Source organism: Embiotoca jacksoni, unplaced genomic scaffold (assembly GCF_022577435.1).
Source record: "Embiotoca jacksoni isolate LCO1_2020_lvr unplaced genomic scaffold, fEmbJac1.0.p SCAF_25, whole genome shotgun sequence".
NCBI lineage: Eukaryota > Metazoa > Chordata > Actinopteri > Embiotocidae > Embiotoca > Embiotoca jacksoni.
Genome location: NW_027185376.1, coordinates 1,532,787 through 1,547,581, shown reverse-complemented (window position 1 = coordinate 1,547,581; position 14,795 = coordinate 1,532,787). Strand labels below are relative to the sequence as shown.

Sequence of the window (14,795 nt, the reverse complement as noted above, 5' to 3'; positions counted from 1 at the left end):
TTGTCTCATTGGACTAATGTTAAATACATTTGCGAACCAATGATTATTAATAGATATGATTATGTTTTGTTATTGCGTAACCTTTTTGGATAGCTTGTGTAGTTGTAGTAGAGAAAAAGACACATTTTTACTTTTTGGGTCAACCTAGCACAAAGGCAGAGTTCATGCACTTAAATATGAAAGAATAAACTTAAAAATCCAATAAGCCATGCCAATTCTGTCTCAAGGCAAAGAAAAGATTTATCAGCTTGTATCTCCTGTGGAGTATTTTAGAATATGCAATTTCTCATTCTGCTGCAATCACCTCTGTTTTGCCCCAAGAACCTGAATTAAAAGTAAGCAAAGAGTGGATTGCAGGATGAGGGAGTGAGGGCGATGCACTCGTTCAGACACCACATGCAGTAAATACGCTCACTAGGATCCTCTTCTCCACGGTCCTGCTGTTCTATTTCTATTTGGATAAAACTGAGCTGTCTCACAATAACAAGTGGAACAACAACAGAGTCAGAGTTGATATTACCTCAGAATGGGAAAAGACTGAGTCCACCTTGTTGAGATAAGAGAGACGTGGCAGAGCAGGACAGCTGGTACTGTCAGGTTGTTCTAAGACCCAAGTGTCCACCACAAGTGGTTCACCCATTACCTAGAGCCTGGATTATTGTTACCAGAGGCTCCTGTTTCCAAACTCTTGATGTATTTGTTAACATCCACATGAAATAACAACAATCTAAAAAAATCGGGAGTACAAAGAAATCGTATACATGCGTACAATAGATGTAGTTTACAGTGAAAATATTTATTCAAATGTTAAAGTTCTCACAAGTGTCCACAGTTGTCATATTTTATCTTTAATGTGGTGAGAAAATTTGTTTTAATCGCTGTGCATGTGTCACAAGGTGGCTTGTTGCATCTATTTCTGTCAAATTCAGTAGCTAAAGCACAGGTTTGCTTTGCCAGAGGCATGTGGTTCTAATCCTAAATCTGTTTAGCCAAGCCACATTTTCATGCATGCTGTCTTCCCTGAAAGCATGGATGGATAGGCTCCTCTGAGCAGCAGCAGACTCACTCTTGGCTCTGAAATGTGCTTGCTGGTAGTGGCACCACGTAGATAGGACATGCCAATGCCTGCTTATAAAATGACCTCCAGTGGCTGGGCAATGGTCTTAGAAAGGAACTCCTACCAAAACTAAATCACAACATTATTTCTCCATGCCATTCTTTATGTATTATTCCAGGCAGACATGTGCCAACCTTTACAGCCGTTACTTTCATTGATTTTGTTTTTTTTTCCAAGCTTGATGTCATTTTTCACAAATTAAGTGCTTGTTTATTGTTCATTTTATCATCCAAGGCTTCTGTGGAACAGAATGTGCACACGCTGAAAAAACACTGACACATTTAAACATAAGACCATTCAGAATCCCATTAATTTTATCTTGGTTTTTTTTGGTATGAATACAAGTATGAATTTAAACAAAGTGAGGTAACTGTTCACATTTTTTTATTTTTTATTTTTTTTACCTCCTCATAATAGGAAAAATGGTAACATAGTAGACAACACATTTCTGCAACAGTTTGCATTTCCTGAGCTGGGTGGTCACACACAACATCTATGAGGGGCGAAGAGGGAATTATCTACTGTCCTCGGGAAATTTCAGGAACAGTGAGGAGTCAGTCACATAAGTGAACACCATTGGCTGAGGTCAGCCAACAAGTACTATCATTTACTCTACCATATCAGAATGAATGTGATCACCGTTTCTGCCTTTTTTGCATGCATTTTTTTTTTTTTGACCATTATAACAATTGGGGGGCTGATTTCACAAAAATGTATGTTTCTTACTCTTGATATGTTACTTTGTTGAAAATTAAATTATGGTGAAAGGCTGAGGTCAGCTTGAGACGATACAACTATCTTACAAAAGCTTTCAAAATTTTGGGTTGGAAACAAAATCACTTCTTCAGAGTATATTATTTTGTATTTTGTAGCCTTTAAAGGTGCACTGTGTCAAATTTTCCAGATGGGACTTAAATCTTACATATTGCACCTGTAACCATATACCCCAGCTGTGGAAAAACATTAACGTCTAAAGCTTCAACTTCTCATGAGCTAAGTAACGCACTTGTTTGTACAACTTTTTTTTTTTTTTAGCACTCGTCATCATGAAGTCAAAATCTGTCTTTTGTGTATTACCACATATCTGCAAAACTAATGACATTCCCATCTGCCTCAGCTGTAGCTACTTGATGTGTAGAGCACATTCGCAAATATTAGCATGCTAACATGTTAAAACCAAAATGGTGATAAACATTTAGTCTGTAAAATATCAGCACGTTCGTATTTTATTTGTGAGCATGTTAGCACGCTAAAGTTAGTATGTATTTATGTCACAGCCTGATAGTTAGCATTGTTATAGGCTCGCCTCGGGAATTTGAGGAATTATCTTGAACCTCACTAAAATATTATTCCTTTAGTTTGCGATATTTAACGAATTGAAAATCACCAGTTATGGAGATAAGGTTTTCACGAGCCAGCGGCGTCAGCGAGTGGGAACAAGTTCACTTAATCTTCTTCCCCTTTAAGATCAATAAGTAAACGATGTTTAATGGAATGGCGGCTCACTTACATGGAGCACAACCATTTTCTGAAATTCAATTTCTCTTGCTTGATCCCTCATGTTATATATTACACAAAAAGTGTGCCCATTTTGTGTGTGTGCCCATTTTTGTGGTCTTCAGGGATATTTGTATCAGTTGCTGTTAGCTTTTCCTAATCTAATGCCATGAATCCTACTTAAAAACATGCATCGTTGCAGCACTATACCATCATACAATGACAGCACATGTCCCCGTTCCATCTCACTTGTCGAGCTGGAGAATTTATTGTTGCGATCATGTTTGGAATAGCTTTACACCAGTCAACACGTCTTCTGGATCTGATAATATCTGAGACTGGGGTGAGATGTGATAATTTGTGGCTACAGTTTCTCAACACAGCACTTATTCAACGACGATGACTTGTTCTCCTGTTTTTGTGCTTTTATAAAAGGCATGGGACTGTGTAGTTGTATGTGCAAGAAGTATTAGTTGATAGCCAGGTAGAGTCAGAGAACAGATTGCACATTTATCTGCAAAGGTGAAAGAATAAATTGCATTTGATACCTGGGAGTTCATGTGTACCCAGCTAGAAAGTTGAGAACATTTAATTGCTTTACTGTAAGGCTTTCAAGGCTCTACATGCCATGTTTTCTACAATCCAATCCATCATTTTGCTTGAAATGTTATCCACCATGACAATTTTGATGTCTCTTTTTTTTTTTTTTTTTTTCCACAGAATCCACAGGAGGATCTCGGTTTATTATATATGAGGTTCGTTTTGTTCAGTTCTAACAGATTTTTCAGGAAAAATTCTTCCAGCTCTACTTTTATTCCCGGCATTCTTACACATGATGGTGAAACTGTTTACAAGTGGCTTAACGTGTCTTTTTCCTTGATAAGCCTCAAATTACAGAGAGTAAACCAACATGCAGACCGCACTGTGTCCGCTGCTGCCACAACACAACCCAACTATTCTCCTTTTTGTAGATACAGTGGCTAAGCCATCCGTCTCAGTCCAGCTGTGAGATTACTTTTTTTTAACAAACAAAACACAACATAAAAACTTTGACATACAGTTTGTTTGTTTTTCAGCTGCAGTTTCTGGCCCAGAGTGCATGCTGGTGTTTGTGTTGTCCGCCAAGCAGAGTGGCTCAGCGCTGCCGGGAGAAGAGATTCCTCAGGGCATTGTTGTAGTTCTTATTAAAGGCGGTGTATATGAGCGGGTTAAAGAAGGAGTTGGAGTAGCCCAGCCACAGGAAGATGCTCTTCCAGATGGGGGGGATGTCGCAGGAGCATAGCGGGACGATGAGCTCAGTGATGAAGAAGGGAATCCAGCAAAGTACAAACACCCCAATCAGAATGCCCACCATTAGCGCTGCCTTTTTCTCCTTCTGCTCGCGCCACGTGTCCCCGTCTGTCTGGAAGGTCACGGTCGCGTGGCGCACAGTAAACACCATCTGTGGCTGCTGTGCTTCCTCTTTTACCTGGGAGGCAGCCGATCAGAGAATACATCAGTTATCGATTGATTCACCGATCAATCAGACAAACCTGGTTAGCTTCAGAATCAGAAAAGCAATATCTTTTACAATGTAGGCCAAAGAGAAGCAATTACTGGAGCGAAAACTTTGCGGCTGCTCAACAAAAGACGGATTATAGGCTGCCGAACAAAAGTGTGAATCAACAGGTGGATCAACAAGCCAAAGCTTTTTCTTTCAATTCATACACACGCACACACAAACTCACACGGCACAGAGCCAATAAAACCACAGCTGTGTCTTAATCTGCATTTTCCAGCAGCCCATTTTTTTTTTTTTTTTTTTTTTTGCCATTTCACAAACATATTCCAGAGCCAGGAAAAGGAAACATTTATCTGCTGACTTTCTTCTCTCATTTCTTGCCTAGCACAGCTCAAGGCTTACTTTCTTTTCCGTTTATCCGCTAAAGTCGCCCAGGTCACAGCTTTTATAAGGACAAACCTTCCCTCTGAGCGTGAGATACTCTGCACCGATGTGTTTTGTCCAACGTTTAAACAAGAACCTGCACTCAGATGGAGGGGCATGTTCACCCTGGAGTAAATTCAGTTGAATCAATACGGGTCAGCGGAGCCTAGAACTGATAAGATAAATAAAGGCAAATCCATTTACAGCAGAAGCCAGAAGTTAAAAGCATATTGCTGTTGGGAAGGAGGTTTGAAATTTAAGGGGTCATTTAGGACATAAACTGAAAGATGAGTGATGTGCCTTTTAAAATAAGACACCATGACAAAGTTGGAGACTAAAAAACACTCAGTTAAGAGTTTGGGAAGGATTGTGGTCAAGGTTAAAGAGGTAGACATTTAGAGTAATATGTTTCTCCAGTTTTGTTACTCGGAATGAGACGATGGGTCATACAAATATGAAGCTCTAGCTGGAGGTCAATGGCTTAGCATAGCACTAACAATGAGCACTGGGAAACAATTAGCCTGGCACTGTGCAAAACCCCGATAGCCCACAACTTATCTTGGATGTTTAATAATCATCTAAACCAATATATAAAAAAGAAAAGTTGTGGTTTTATGAGGATTTGTACTTTATGTTTTATTTTTTTTTTATTATTTTTATGAACAAGAGCCAGGAACAGTGAGTTCTTGGATTCATGTCATCAACATGAGGTTGCCAAGACTTCACGTTAACACAAATTGATGGGACGATGTGTCTGCACAAATTGAAAATGTTTCGACGAGAGTGAGAAAGTAGCACTTATTTTTGGGCTTCGTGAATTTGCTTCTATGTACGCGGAGAACAGGAGGAGGGAGCCAGACCCGAGGGAAATAACAAAACGGACACATAGCAACGCACAGGATTGACTAGTGTGTATGGACACTGCCTTTTTAAATAAATAAATACTGCAAAACGTACGACTATACTCGACCTAATTAAAAAAAAAAAGGTATACTGGGTAAATTAACAAATACTGCAAAAATAGTTTAGCAGTAAAATTTTATCGCAAGTCACAAAACGTGTGTATTTGAATTTGAAGATACAGCACATTTATCAGTGAGCATCAGAGGTGCACGTCGGTGGATTTTTAATCAAAGAAAGAAAGAAAGAAAGACGAGTCTTTATGTGTTGGAAGTTCAGATCATTTTTGCTGGAAGCTAGATTGTTTTCATGTTGAGAGAGTTCGTTTTGCATATTAGTAATGACTTCTTCAGTTCTGAAACTGTCCATTTTCTGGCATTTGGAACAGTGTTATTTGCGCAACTAGGTCAGGAAGCTGTGCATCCCTCCTATCAATGCACTCTATTTCTGGTGGCATGTGTATATGTGTGTGTGTGTGTGTGTGTGTGTGTGTGTGTGTGTATACATCTTAATGTCTTTGAGTGGGCGCTTTTGATGGATGACTGCAGGAGGTTTATTATCTCGGAGGCTGATGCCACCGCTCACATCATGGCTCTGCTCTTTGCAGGACTCAGTGTGTGCTCGGAAATGATGACAATATAGTCTGGCTTGGTAATGAGACGTGTATAATACAATCATAAGCTGTGGATATGTCAGAGAAAAGCAAAATCACTAATAAAACATATTCCGTATAATTGCTATAGCTACAAGAATGATTGCTTGTGTAATGAAACTTGACACAAACGTCTCAATATGTAGCAACAACAGAGTGGGCTAATATATTTATGGTGATATGTCGTCCTTCACTGTGAGCTCCTAATTTTTGGCCAACTGATGTCACACTTGCATAACAAGGGGCATCTTGAGGATTTGGGGAAATTGGACCCATTACATAAATGAAAAAAATTACTTTACACTCCATCTTCCCTCTGTGGACGTTTGCTAAATTCTTTGGATCATCAGAAACTGAACGATTTTCATAAGTAGCCTCTCGCAGGTAAAAGAAAAGGGTACGTTTTCTAATATGTATAAAAGTAGAGTATATCCATCACAAGTGTGTTTTTTTTTTTTTTTTTGGGGGGGGGGCTTTAAAAATTGTGGGTGACAAATGGATGTGACTAAAGTTACACAGAAAAACATCCCTGATTAAATATTTGCTGATGCTTGCGGAATAGATCGAGACCTTTGTGCCTGCTGATTAGAGAGACACCATAACCAGGAAGATGCAGCAGCCCATTAGAGATTGTGGAGATGATATTTATAGCATTCTACTCTGCCATTAACAAGCTGGTGGTGATGAGCAGGATGGTGTCAATTATTTGCCTGTATGCTCATACGTCAGATGCTTATGTTTCGCTGATTACTGTTGAACAGATCATCAGGCAAACTTCGAAATAATTGCACAGCAATGCATATTTGCCGGTCAGGGGCCGGCGGCAGGAGATGTAGTCATCACTTGACAGAAGAAAGGGGGGGGGGTAATGATTTGTGTTACATAAGGAGGACGAGTCCTTTTAAGAAAATGGGAACACAAAAAAAAAAGAAAAAAAAAAAAAGAGAATAATCACCTCAGCCATGGGTGTGATTGAGTTTGTCTTGCGGGAGCCAATCCGAAACTTGGCAGCCTTGTAGATCTTCCAATAAACAAACAGAACCACACAAAGTGGGAGGTAAAATGCTCCAAAGGTGGAGAAGATGGTGTAGGACGGCTCCTGGCTGACCTGGCACTTCATCCCCTCTGAGTACGTCTCCCCCCAGCCGAAGAGCGGCGACAAGGAGATGATGGACGACAGCAGCCACGTGAGCGCGATCATCACGTTGGAGATCTTTTTGCGCGTCTTGAGCGTGTACTCCAGGTGCCTGGTGATGGACCAGTAGCGGTCCAGCGCGATGGCCGTCACGTTCCAGATGCTGGCCGTGCAGCAGAGCACGTCAAAGGAGATCCACACCTGGCACAGCACGCGGCCCAGCTTCCACAGCCTGCCGTTCAGCTCGTGGACCAGGCTGAGCGGCATGACCAGAGCGGCCACCATCACATCCGAGATGGCCATGGAGGCCACCAGGTTGTGGGGCACTCGGTGGAATGTCCTCACCCTCAGGATGGTCACCAGTACCAGCAGGTTCCACACGAAGGTGGCCACCACCAGCATCGCTAGTAAAGTCAGAGTGAGCACGCTGAAAACGGAGAAGGGCCGGTAGATGTTTCCTCCCATGTCATGGCCGGCCAAAGCTCCACTGAAGTTGGTCAGTGTGCTGGCGTTGGGGTACGTCATGGTAGCTGCTCACGGCCCTGCAGCCAAGGGCCTAAGGGATTTCGAGACACTTTCTGCAGACAGCTGATGCATTCTGCCGGAGGGAAGAGAGAACAAGGAAGGAGACACTGATTTACTCTGATTGTGTCAAGTCTCAACAATATATGCGAAAGGTTAAAGATGCAGTAATTTGTCGTTTTTAGCTGGTTTTGCATCAATGCGTGAATTCACCAGTTGTGCATTACTGTGTCATGGACAAGTGAGGTAGTTTGCTGATTTGCTCACAATAGTGAAAAGCACTTGAGTTTCTCATTTCAGCTGTCAAGCAACCTGCCCACAACTTTCAAGTGCAATTTCATCCACTGTTAAAAAGGCTCAAAAGTACTCGGGGACATCTCTGGTTAGGAAAAGACCATAAATATTCAGTTTAATCATCCCACCGGTGTCCTTTGATTTGCGTCAAAGTCGTGCCTCTGTTACAAAATTAACAGTTTTAAGTGGAGTCCTTGTTGTAGATGGGAATATCTCATTTTCATACCCAATGCAGAGATTTCTCTTTTGAAGCTTGTGTATATATACATACATATATATATATGTGTTTTGAGTGGCTGAAGAGAGAGACAGTTGTTTGAGAGATACTCTATATTAAGATAGGATTGTCTACATTTCAGACTGAGGAAAGACAAGATTTGACATGCCAGCTCTGTCAATACATCCACAGGAGAGACTCGGCAAGCTGCAAAGTCTACACTACACCATGTTCAACAATGCAGAAACAGTGAATCTCAAATCGCCAACCGCGTCGACTATCTGACAGCCGAATTTTTGTGAAGCCTTGTATCGATCTTTACAACTTTCAACTGCTGTGTAGTTTTAACAAAGAGCCCAACTTCATTACAAGTGGAATAAATTATCATGTGATTTCAGCTATCACATTAGCAACAAACTTGAAGTACCAAATATGCAAATGCTTTGACTAACATTAGAAATCCATAATGTTTGTGCAGAATACATAGTTGTAAGACGCGTGACGCACAGAAGCATCATTTTTTTAGCAGCATCACCAGGGGCAATAATGATTTTATGCATCGTGTTTTGGAAAAGATATTCAAATACGCCTGATTTACCATTAATAAGATGTTAATTTTAGTCATTAGGCATACATTTTTATTTAGCCATACGCAGTTTAAATGACTCCTTCTGCCTTAACATATTCCTACAACCTACCACTGCTTCTAACAATCCTCCCAGGCGTTTTAAAAAATACAGAACGCAGTTTCTTGGCATGACTCTTGTGTCTAACACACCACAGTCTTTAAAGTGAAGTTTTTACTCGTAGTTTAAAATATTGAATGTGAAGCTGAGAGGATGTGGAGGACCAGTTCAGGTTCTTTCTAGGTCTCGAGACAAAGTTTCCATAATGAGTGTAATTACTTCATATAATACTGTTGAAATAATTGGCCCTAATTGAGTTTGATTTAAATTTCTGGATTTAATCAATAGGATCATATTCTTGTGGCTGTTTGGCTGCTGACCGCATTACTTTTGAGTATGTTGGTAAATAATTAATCTGATGAATAAATCAATCGAAGCAAGAACATGTGAACTTTTATGCAGGAATGTCAACATCTAAAATACAACGGAGCTGCTGAAATGTTTTATTCACATGGGTTTTTACACCAAAGGGGCAGTGTCAGATTGATTTGTTTGTGATCAAACACTGAGCTTCATCAATACAGCCTGACGGGCCACAATAACACAAGCCATGTCTCTATCAGCGGCTGTACGTAAGTGACATGTGACAGTGTCTCTTAGCATCACAATCCATGCCGCCTAATCAAAGGTTCCACCCGAGCTCACCAATGGGCTCCGCGCTCTCTCTTCTCCACGCTCCTATTAACAAGCCTAATAGCCGTGAAATTGGACAACCGTTATGAAGAGGCAATCAAACATGCGGCATTCAGCAAAGTAATCCGACAATTTCTCCGCTGACATCACAGACCAGGTGTCTGAAAAGGAAGCTGTCACTCACCCTGTGAAAGGTAGACACACGAGACATAGAGGAACACGTGCAAATATGGGAGAGGAGTGAAGAGCGAGACACTGACAGACAGAAACAATCATACAAACAGTTTTTACTTCCATTGACGTGAAAGGATTATAAGTGAATAGATTTTAGCTCATTTAAAATTTTTTTTTTTTTAGACGTGTCTGCAAAATGTCAGTTCAGGTCAGTCAATGACAGCTGATTCACTTGTTCACGCTCCTAGTGAGAAATTAAACAGGGACAAAGGGTATTAGCATCTCATTATCTATCAGAAGCTCTGTACTGTTTAACTTTTTAGTTGGAGGACAGAGGTGACAATGATTGTTAAAACAATGACGTATTTTCCTGATCCCGACCATGAAATGGTGGCTGGGCAGGGTTGCTGAAAGGAGATATTTCCAGACCACATATCTTTCATTAGTAATTTGCAAATGAGCAAATTCATCAGTAGCTAAAATCCTATATAGCTTCAGATGTCTCTGCAAGAGAACCGCACTGCTACAGAAAGTCGAGATTTATGCTTTAGTATTTCATTGGTTCTCACAAACTCAGATAAATGAGTATCACAAGTGTTTATTAAGATGATACTCTTTGCGGCAATCTTTTCAAACTGCTCCCTAGATCATAACATTTCTCAAAGAAGATTAAAGTAATTTGCCAGTGCAGTAAGAATCTGTGTTTTTTTTTTTTTTCAGATTCTTAACTGTAATGTCAGATTTTATTATATTATTTGCTTCTTCTACACCGATTAAAAACAACTTCCAGAAAAGCTTTGAACGGTGTCAGCTGCAGAGTCGGGGGAAAAAAAAATACTTCAAGCTCTTCATTCTGAAATTGTTGTGTGCTCATCTGTTACACAATTTGCTCCAAGCAGAGTTTCTCTGAGGCTGACATTTGCAGTTAAACGGAAAGTAGATATGTAGATGTGTCCTCTGACTTGGGTGATATTTAAATCATAAGGCAGCTGAAAGCAAACGTTTAAATAGGGTGGTGTGTATTCAGCAGCGTTGGGTTTAGTGAAATATGTTTCCAAACAAATCTCTAAAGCATGGTCTCCTTGCTTTCTAGGAATAACACTCTACACGTGAGTGTAATTTAATCAGCAAAATTCACAGTTTCTAAGAGATCTGACAAAAGTTAACCCTCCAGAATAACAAAGTTACCATTTAGATACTCAGAAATCACCATGGAGCTCACTCGTCCAACGAGGCTTCCTGTTTGCACCCGTCTCCTGCTTCCAGATGTCCACCAACCAAGACACTTGTTACACACCATCTCAGAAACGCATCCTCACTTTTGAACCCTTGTCTGAAAAACGGCATTTCTTGTCCGAGAAGAAAACTCGGCGGCCAACGATTCTCATCCGGAAATTAACTCACCCCGTTAACAGTTCAGCGTTCAGCCGTCCTGCACGAGAAGATCTCTGCACGGCGCTTTATCTCTCCATCGAAATTCACTTTGGTGGTCAGTCAGCGCAGTGATTGAACCGCCGGGCTCAGTGTGGCTGACAGCAGCAAAACACCTCGCACTGAGGATACAGAGGCGCTGGAATGAACCACACAGTGGTCTGAAGGGGGAGCTGAGTCCAATCAAATAATAAACGCTGCGTTTTCTGGCCATGTGGGAGACTGGTGTGTCTGATTTTTTTTTTTTTTTTTTTGAACCCGCGCTTCACGTGAGGAAGAGCTTTATTTTCAAAGGCACGCGGTGTGGGAGGGGGAGGAAGACTATGCTGTTCTTGTCAGAGTTTTCGTGCAGCTCGGAAAACATTCCCTCTTTGTAACTAGTCGTACTCTGCAGCGATCAGAGGTTGCTCGAGGAGACGCGGATCCTCCTGCTTTGTGATGGATGATTCTTCCAATGCCACTACCTCTAAAACTCCCGCGATACCGCCCCGTCTCCTGCCAAAGTGATTAATCCCTATTTAGCCCAAAGTGATTCAAATCCCATTTGTACTCGGGACCGCGGATCTGTCCAACTTGTAATCGAGTTTTTCTCCATTGGGCTCTCTGGAATATCTAGTGGGACAATCCATTTGTCCAGGGAAACCGTCCCTAAAAATGGCATGAGCAAATCTCCCTCACCTTGAGACTCTTTACAGGCTATCTGTCCATTCAGAATCTGTTTTGGAAACAAAAGTAGTTTTCTTCTTCTTTCTTTCTGTTTTGTTCATTTCATGTTGATTAATATTTTCTTCCCGGTCCAGAATAATAACTGATTATAAATCCATAATAATAGCCTACATATATTAACCTCTTATCATCAGCTTCAGTTCTTGTTAAAATTCAACGTTTTATTTGCTCTGCTCTCACTGATTTGAGCTCAATTACATCAACTTTGAGTAACTGATATTCTGAGTAAAACAGATGCAACATATTGTGCTATTAATCACAGACTACTTTATGTCATCACATTCATGTGTTTTGAAACCATTTAAATGTTTTAAATAACAAATGATACAAAGACATAATAAGTAGCAAAGGGACAGTAAAGAAGGGGACATAGGCCCAAACTACACATGAAAACTTTACAATATTACAAAAATCACGTCTGACACATTAAAGGAACAATATCAACGGCAACAGCATTTCTAACAACAAGTGTCTGTGTGTCTGTCTGGGAGTGTATGCTTGTGACTAAACTCAGTTTTATACACTAATCGACATCTCATCCTTTCATTACTAATGAACACACCCCAAATTTAATGAAAATTTACAAACAATATTGTGTGTGCTCAGCTGCCCTGTGTGGACGACATCATGGAACCTTTGGAACAAATCAATTTCTTTCAGGGAGAAAACCAGTAAATCAGTCTAATTTGACCGGGACACAATGGGAGGGTTTACAGACCTGGAGCCACATAAAAACCTGGATGGATGGAAGAGGCAGCAGCAAAAAGATCTGATTGCTTTTAGACTTTATAATGTCAGGCTGTGAAGGTAACCGACATCCTGTTGTCCTTTTAAAAATAATACAACAACACCGCAGAGCAGCGCCCCGACTATAAACACTCTGTTCTGTATCATAGAGACAGCATGACCCCCCATTGTAACTGATATTCATTTTCCCCTATCAAAGTTGTGGTTTCAGCACCATGGTCAGCGCCAAAGGATGCGTTGTTCATTACCAGCATGAAGAAAGCCCATTTGTTTCAGCACAACCTGCATTAAGTCGCATGTTCAAATCCCGCACCCTGTTGTTGGCTTTTCCTCTGCAACTGCAGTGTTAACGTAAACACACACCATCCGCCTCCTTGGATTCGGCAGCCTGGGAAGGTGCAAAGGGTGTTTATCTAATTGCTGCTTGCGCTAACGCTTACTTCCTCTTAATCCGTGGAATTTGTTTGAAACATCTGCTCAGAGCGGTTGCGCGGTCTGGTAACTAACCATGAAATATGCGACTGCACACATGCAGAGGCACACTTGCTGTTTATGACAACATCCTCGTTGCTCAAGGAAAACATTTGAGTAGCTTTGGTGCCCCCTGCCTTACTAGTCCTTCACCCCACCTTTAACTCACTCATACAGGTGTTGCACAAAATCAAAGCAGCTTAGCTGTTGCCACAGCAGTCACCGGTGAATAACCTGATTTGCAAAAATCGTCTCTTGCTTACTACAGAGCTATGAAGGCAATAATGCAACCCACCTAAAGTGACACTGCAAAGTGCTCATTATTAAAACAGATGACTTGCGCTTCCAGCTGTTTAGTCCCGAGCTGATGAGAATACTCTGCCGTAGGCTCGGTTAAAAACACTGGAAGAGCTTCTGTCGTGCTGCGTAGTGTCTGTTTTTGCAGAAAAGTACATGCGCTAATCAAGCTCGGCATTTAACTACGTCGGTATGACGGGGAAAATCACACCGTGTCCTGTCTTGAGCAGCTGTGACTCACCTTGCTCGCACAACATTTAAAACATCCCACTTCCTCCGCTCCGTTGTCCAAGCAAAGGGGCCCTTTCTATTTTTCCCCCCTCGTTCTCCGGGCACTTTGCTTTAAATTACATCTCTGACCTTGCCAGCCTGGTCTCATCCCCATTCACAGCCAGTCATCAATTATTCCTATTACTACCAGAATTTAACGCTGTCAGCAACTATAAATTTACATCGCGGGGCCTGGGAAATGGCTCGAGAGAAAATATGATGCCGTCTTGGATCAGTGGCTTCGCTGGTAAACCTGCCACATAAATCACAAACACTCTTCCTCTATCTTCAGTTAGCTGTAATTGTGCAAAGACTGATTGAATGTTAAGCACAGATAAGTGTGGAATTTCATTTTAGTGCACGTTCTCTTCGCTCTCACATCCCACAAGGTCACACGCGAGACATATGTGTAAAACGTGTCGTACATGCAAAAACCCGCGCTGCTCTGATGGGGCAGCGCAATAATTTATTGAGTCTTTCAGAGATGTTACCGGGTTTTCCATGTAGAAAAATAGGACAGAAGAGCAGGTCCCCGCCATCTCGGTAACTGCAGCATTGAGCTGTTTATTGGCTTCTCAGTATTCCTTTACACACTTTCACATAATCTAGCGCGCAGATTTTACTTGGCTTCCATCCAAACAACGCAGTTCCCAAAGTGGCAGTAAATGATGTGACGGACTAAATGCCCTGTAGAATAGAAATGGCTAAACTTTTTGAGCAGAGATTCTTCCTTTATTCTGCACACAAAGCTGATACTGTCGAGCTCCACTGTCGGCTGTCCCCGAAAGATAATGATATCTGTCCGCGCTGCACCACCCACACCTAATTACAGCATCAGCGTGTGTCAGTAGCTGGCAAAGCAGGAGTAGGTTCAGACAGGCAAGGTATGAGGCTAAGATGTGCTGAGGCAAGCAGCACTGGCCCACGAGGTGAAGGGGAAAGCAAGAAGTGGTTCAATAAATTGAGAAGATGGAGGAGTGGAGGTCCTTTTTAACAGGCTGTTGGCAGAGTAAACATGCCGGGAGCAGAAATCCCTGCTCATGAATGATCAGTCCAATTTGTGCTGTATACTCAAAAAATACTTCTTAAGATTGACTAAGTG

At 41.4% G+C, this 14,795-nt stretch overlaps 1 protein-coding gene across 1 annotated transcript; it reads right to left on the bottom strand.

Annotated features, from left to right (window-relative positions):
* Nucleotides 1–832: 832 nt before the first annotated feature.
* Nucleotides 833–11,361, bottom strand: htr5ab (5-hydroxytryptamine (serotonin) receptor 5A, genome duplicate b). The gene is made up of 3 exons (XM_069159514.1): nucleotides 11,156–11,361; nucleotides 7,046–7,823; nucleotides 833–4,082 (listed from the first exon to the last, which is right to left on the bottom strand). Exons 2-3 carry the CDS (start codon nucleotides 7,748–7,750, stop codon nucleotides 3,750–3,752), a joined length of 1,038 nt encoding a protein of 345 aa, XP_069015615.1. The 5' UTR covers nucleotides 7,751–7,823; nucleotides 11,156–11,361; the 3' UTR covers nucleotides 833–3,749.
* Nucleotides 11,362–14,795: the final 3,434 nt, after the last annotated feature.

Bases quoted from the DNA above. Each gene is read 5' to 3' on its own strand.
- htr5ab (XM_069159514.1), bottom strand. From the start codon at position 7,750: ATGACGTACCCCAACGCCAGCACACTGACCAACTTCAGTGGAGCTTTG. The intron at 4,083-7,045 runs GTGATTATTCTC...GCTGCCTCCCAG, and splicing joins CAATCACACCCATGGCTGAG to GTAAAAGAGGAAGCACAGCA.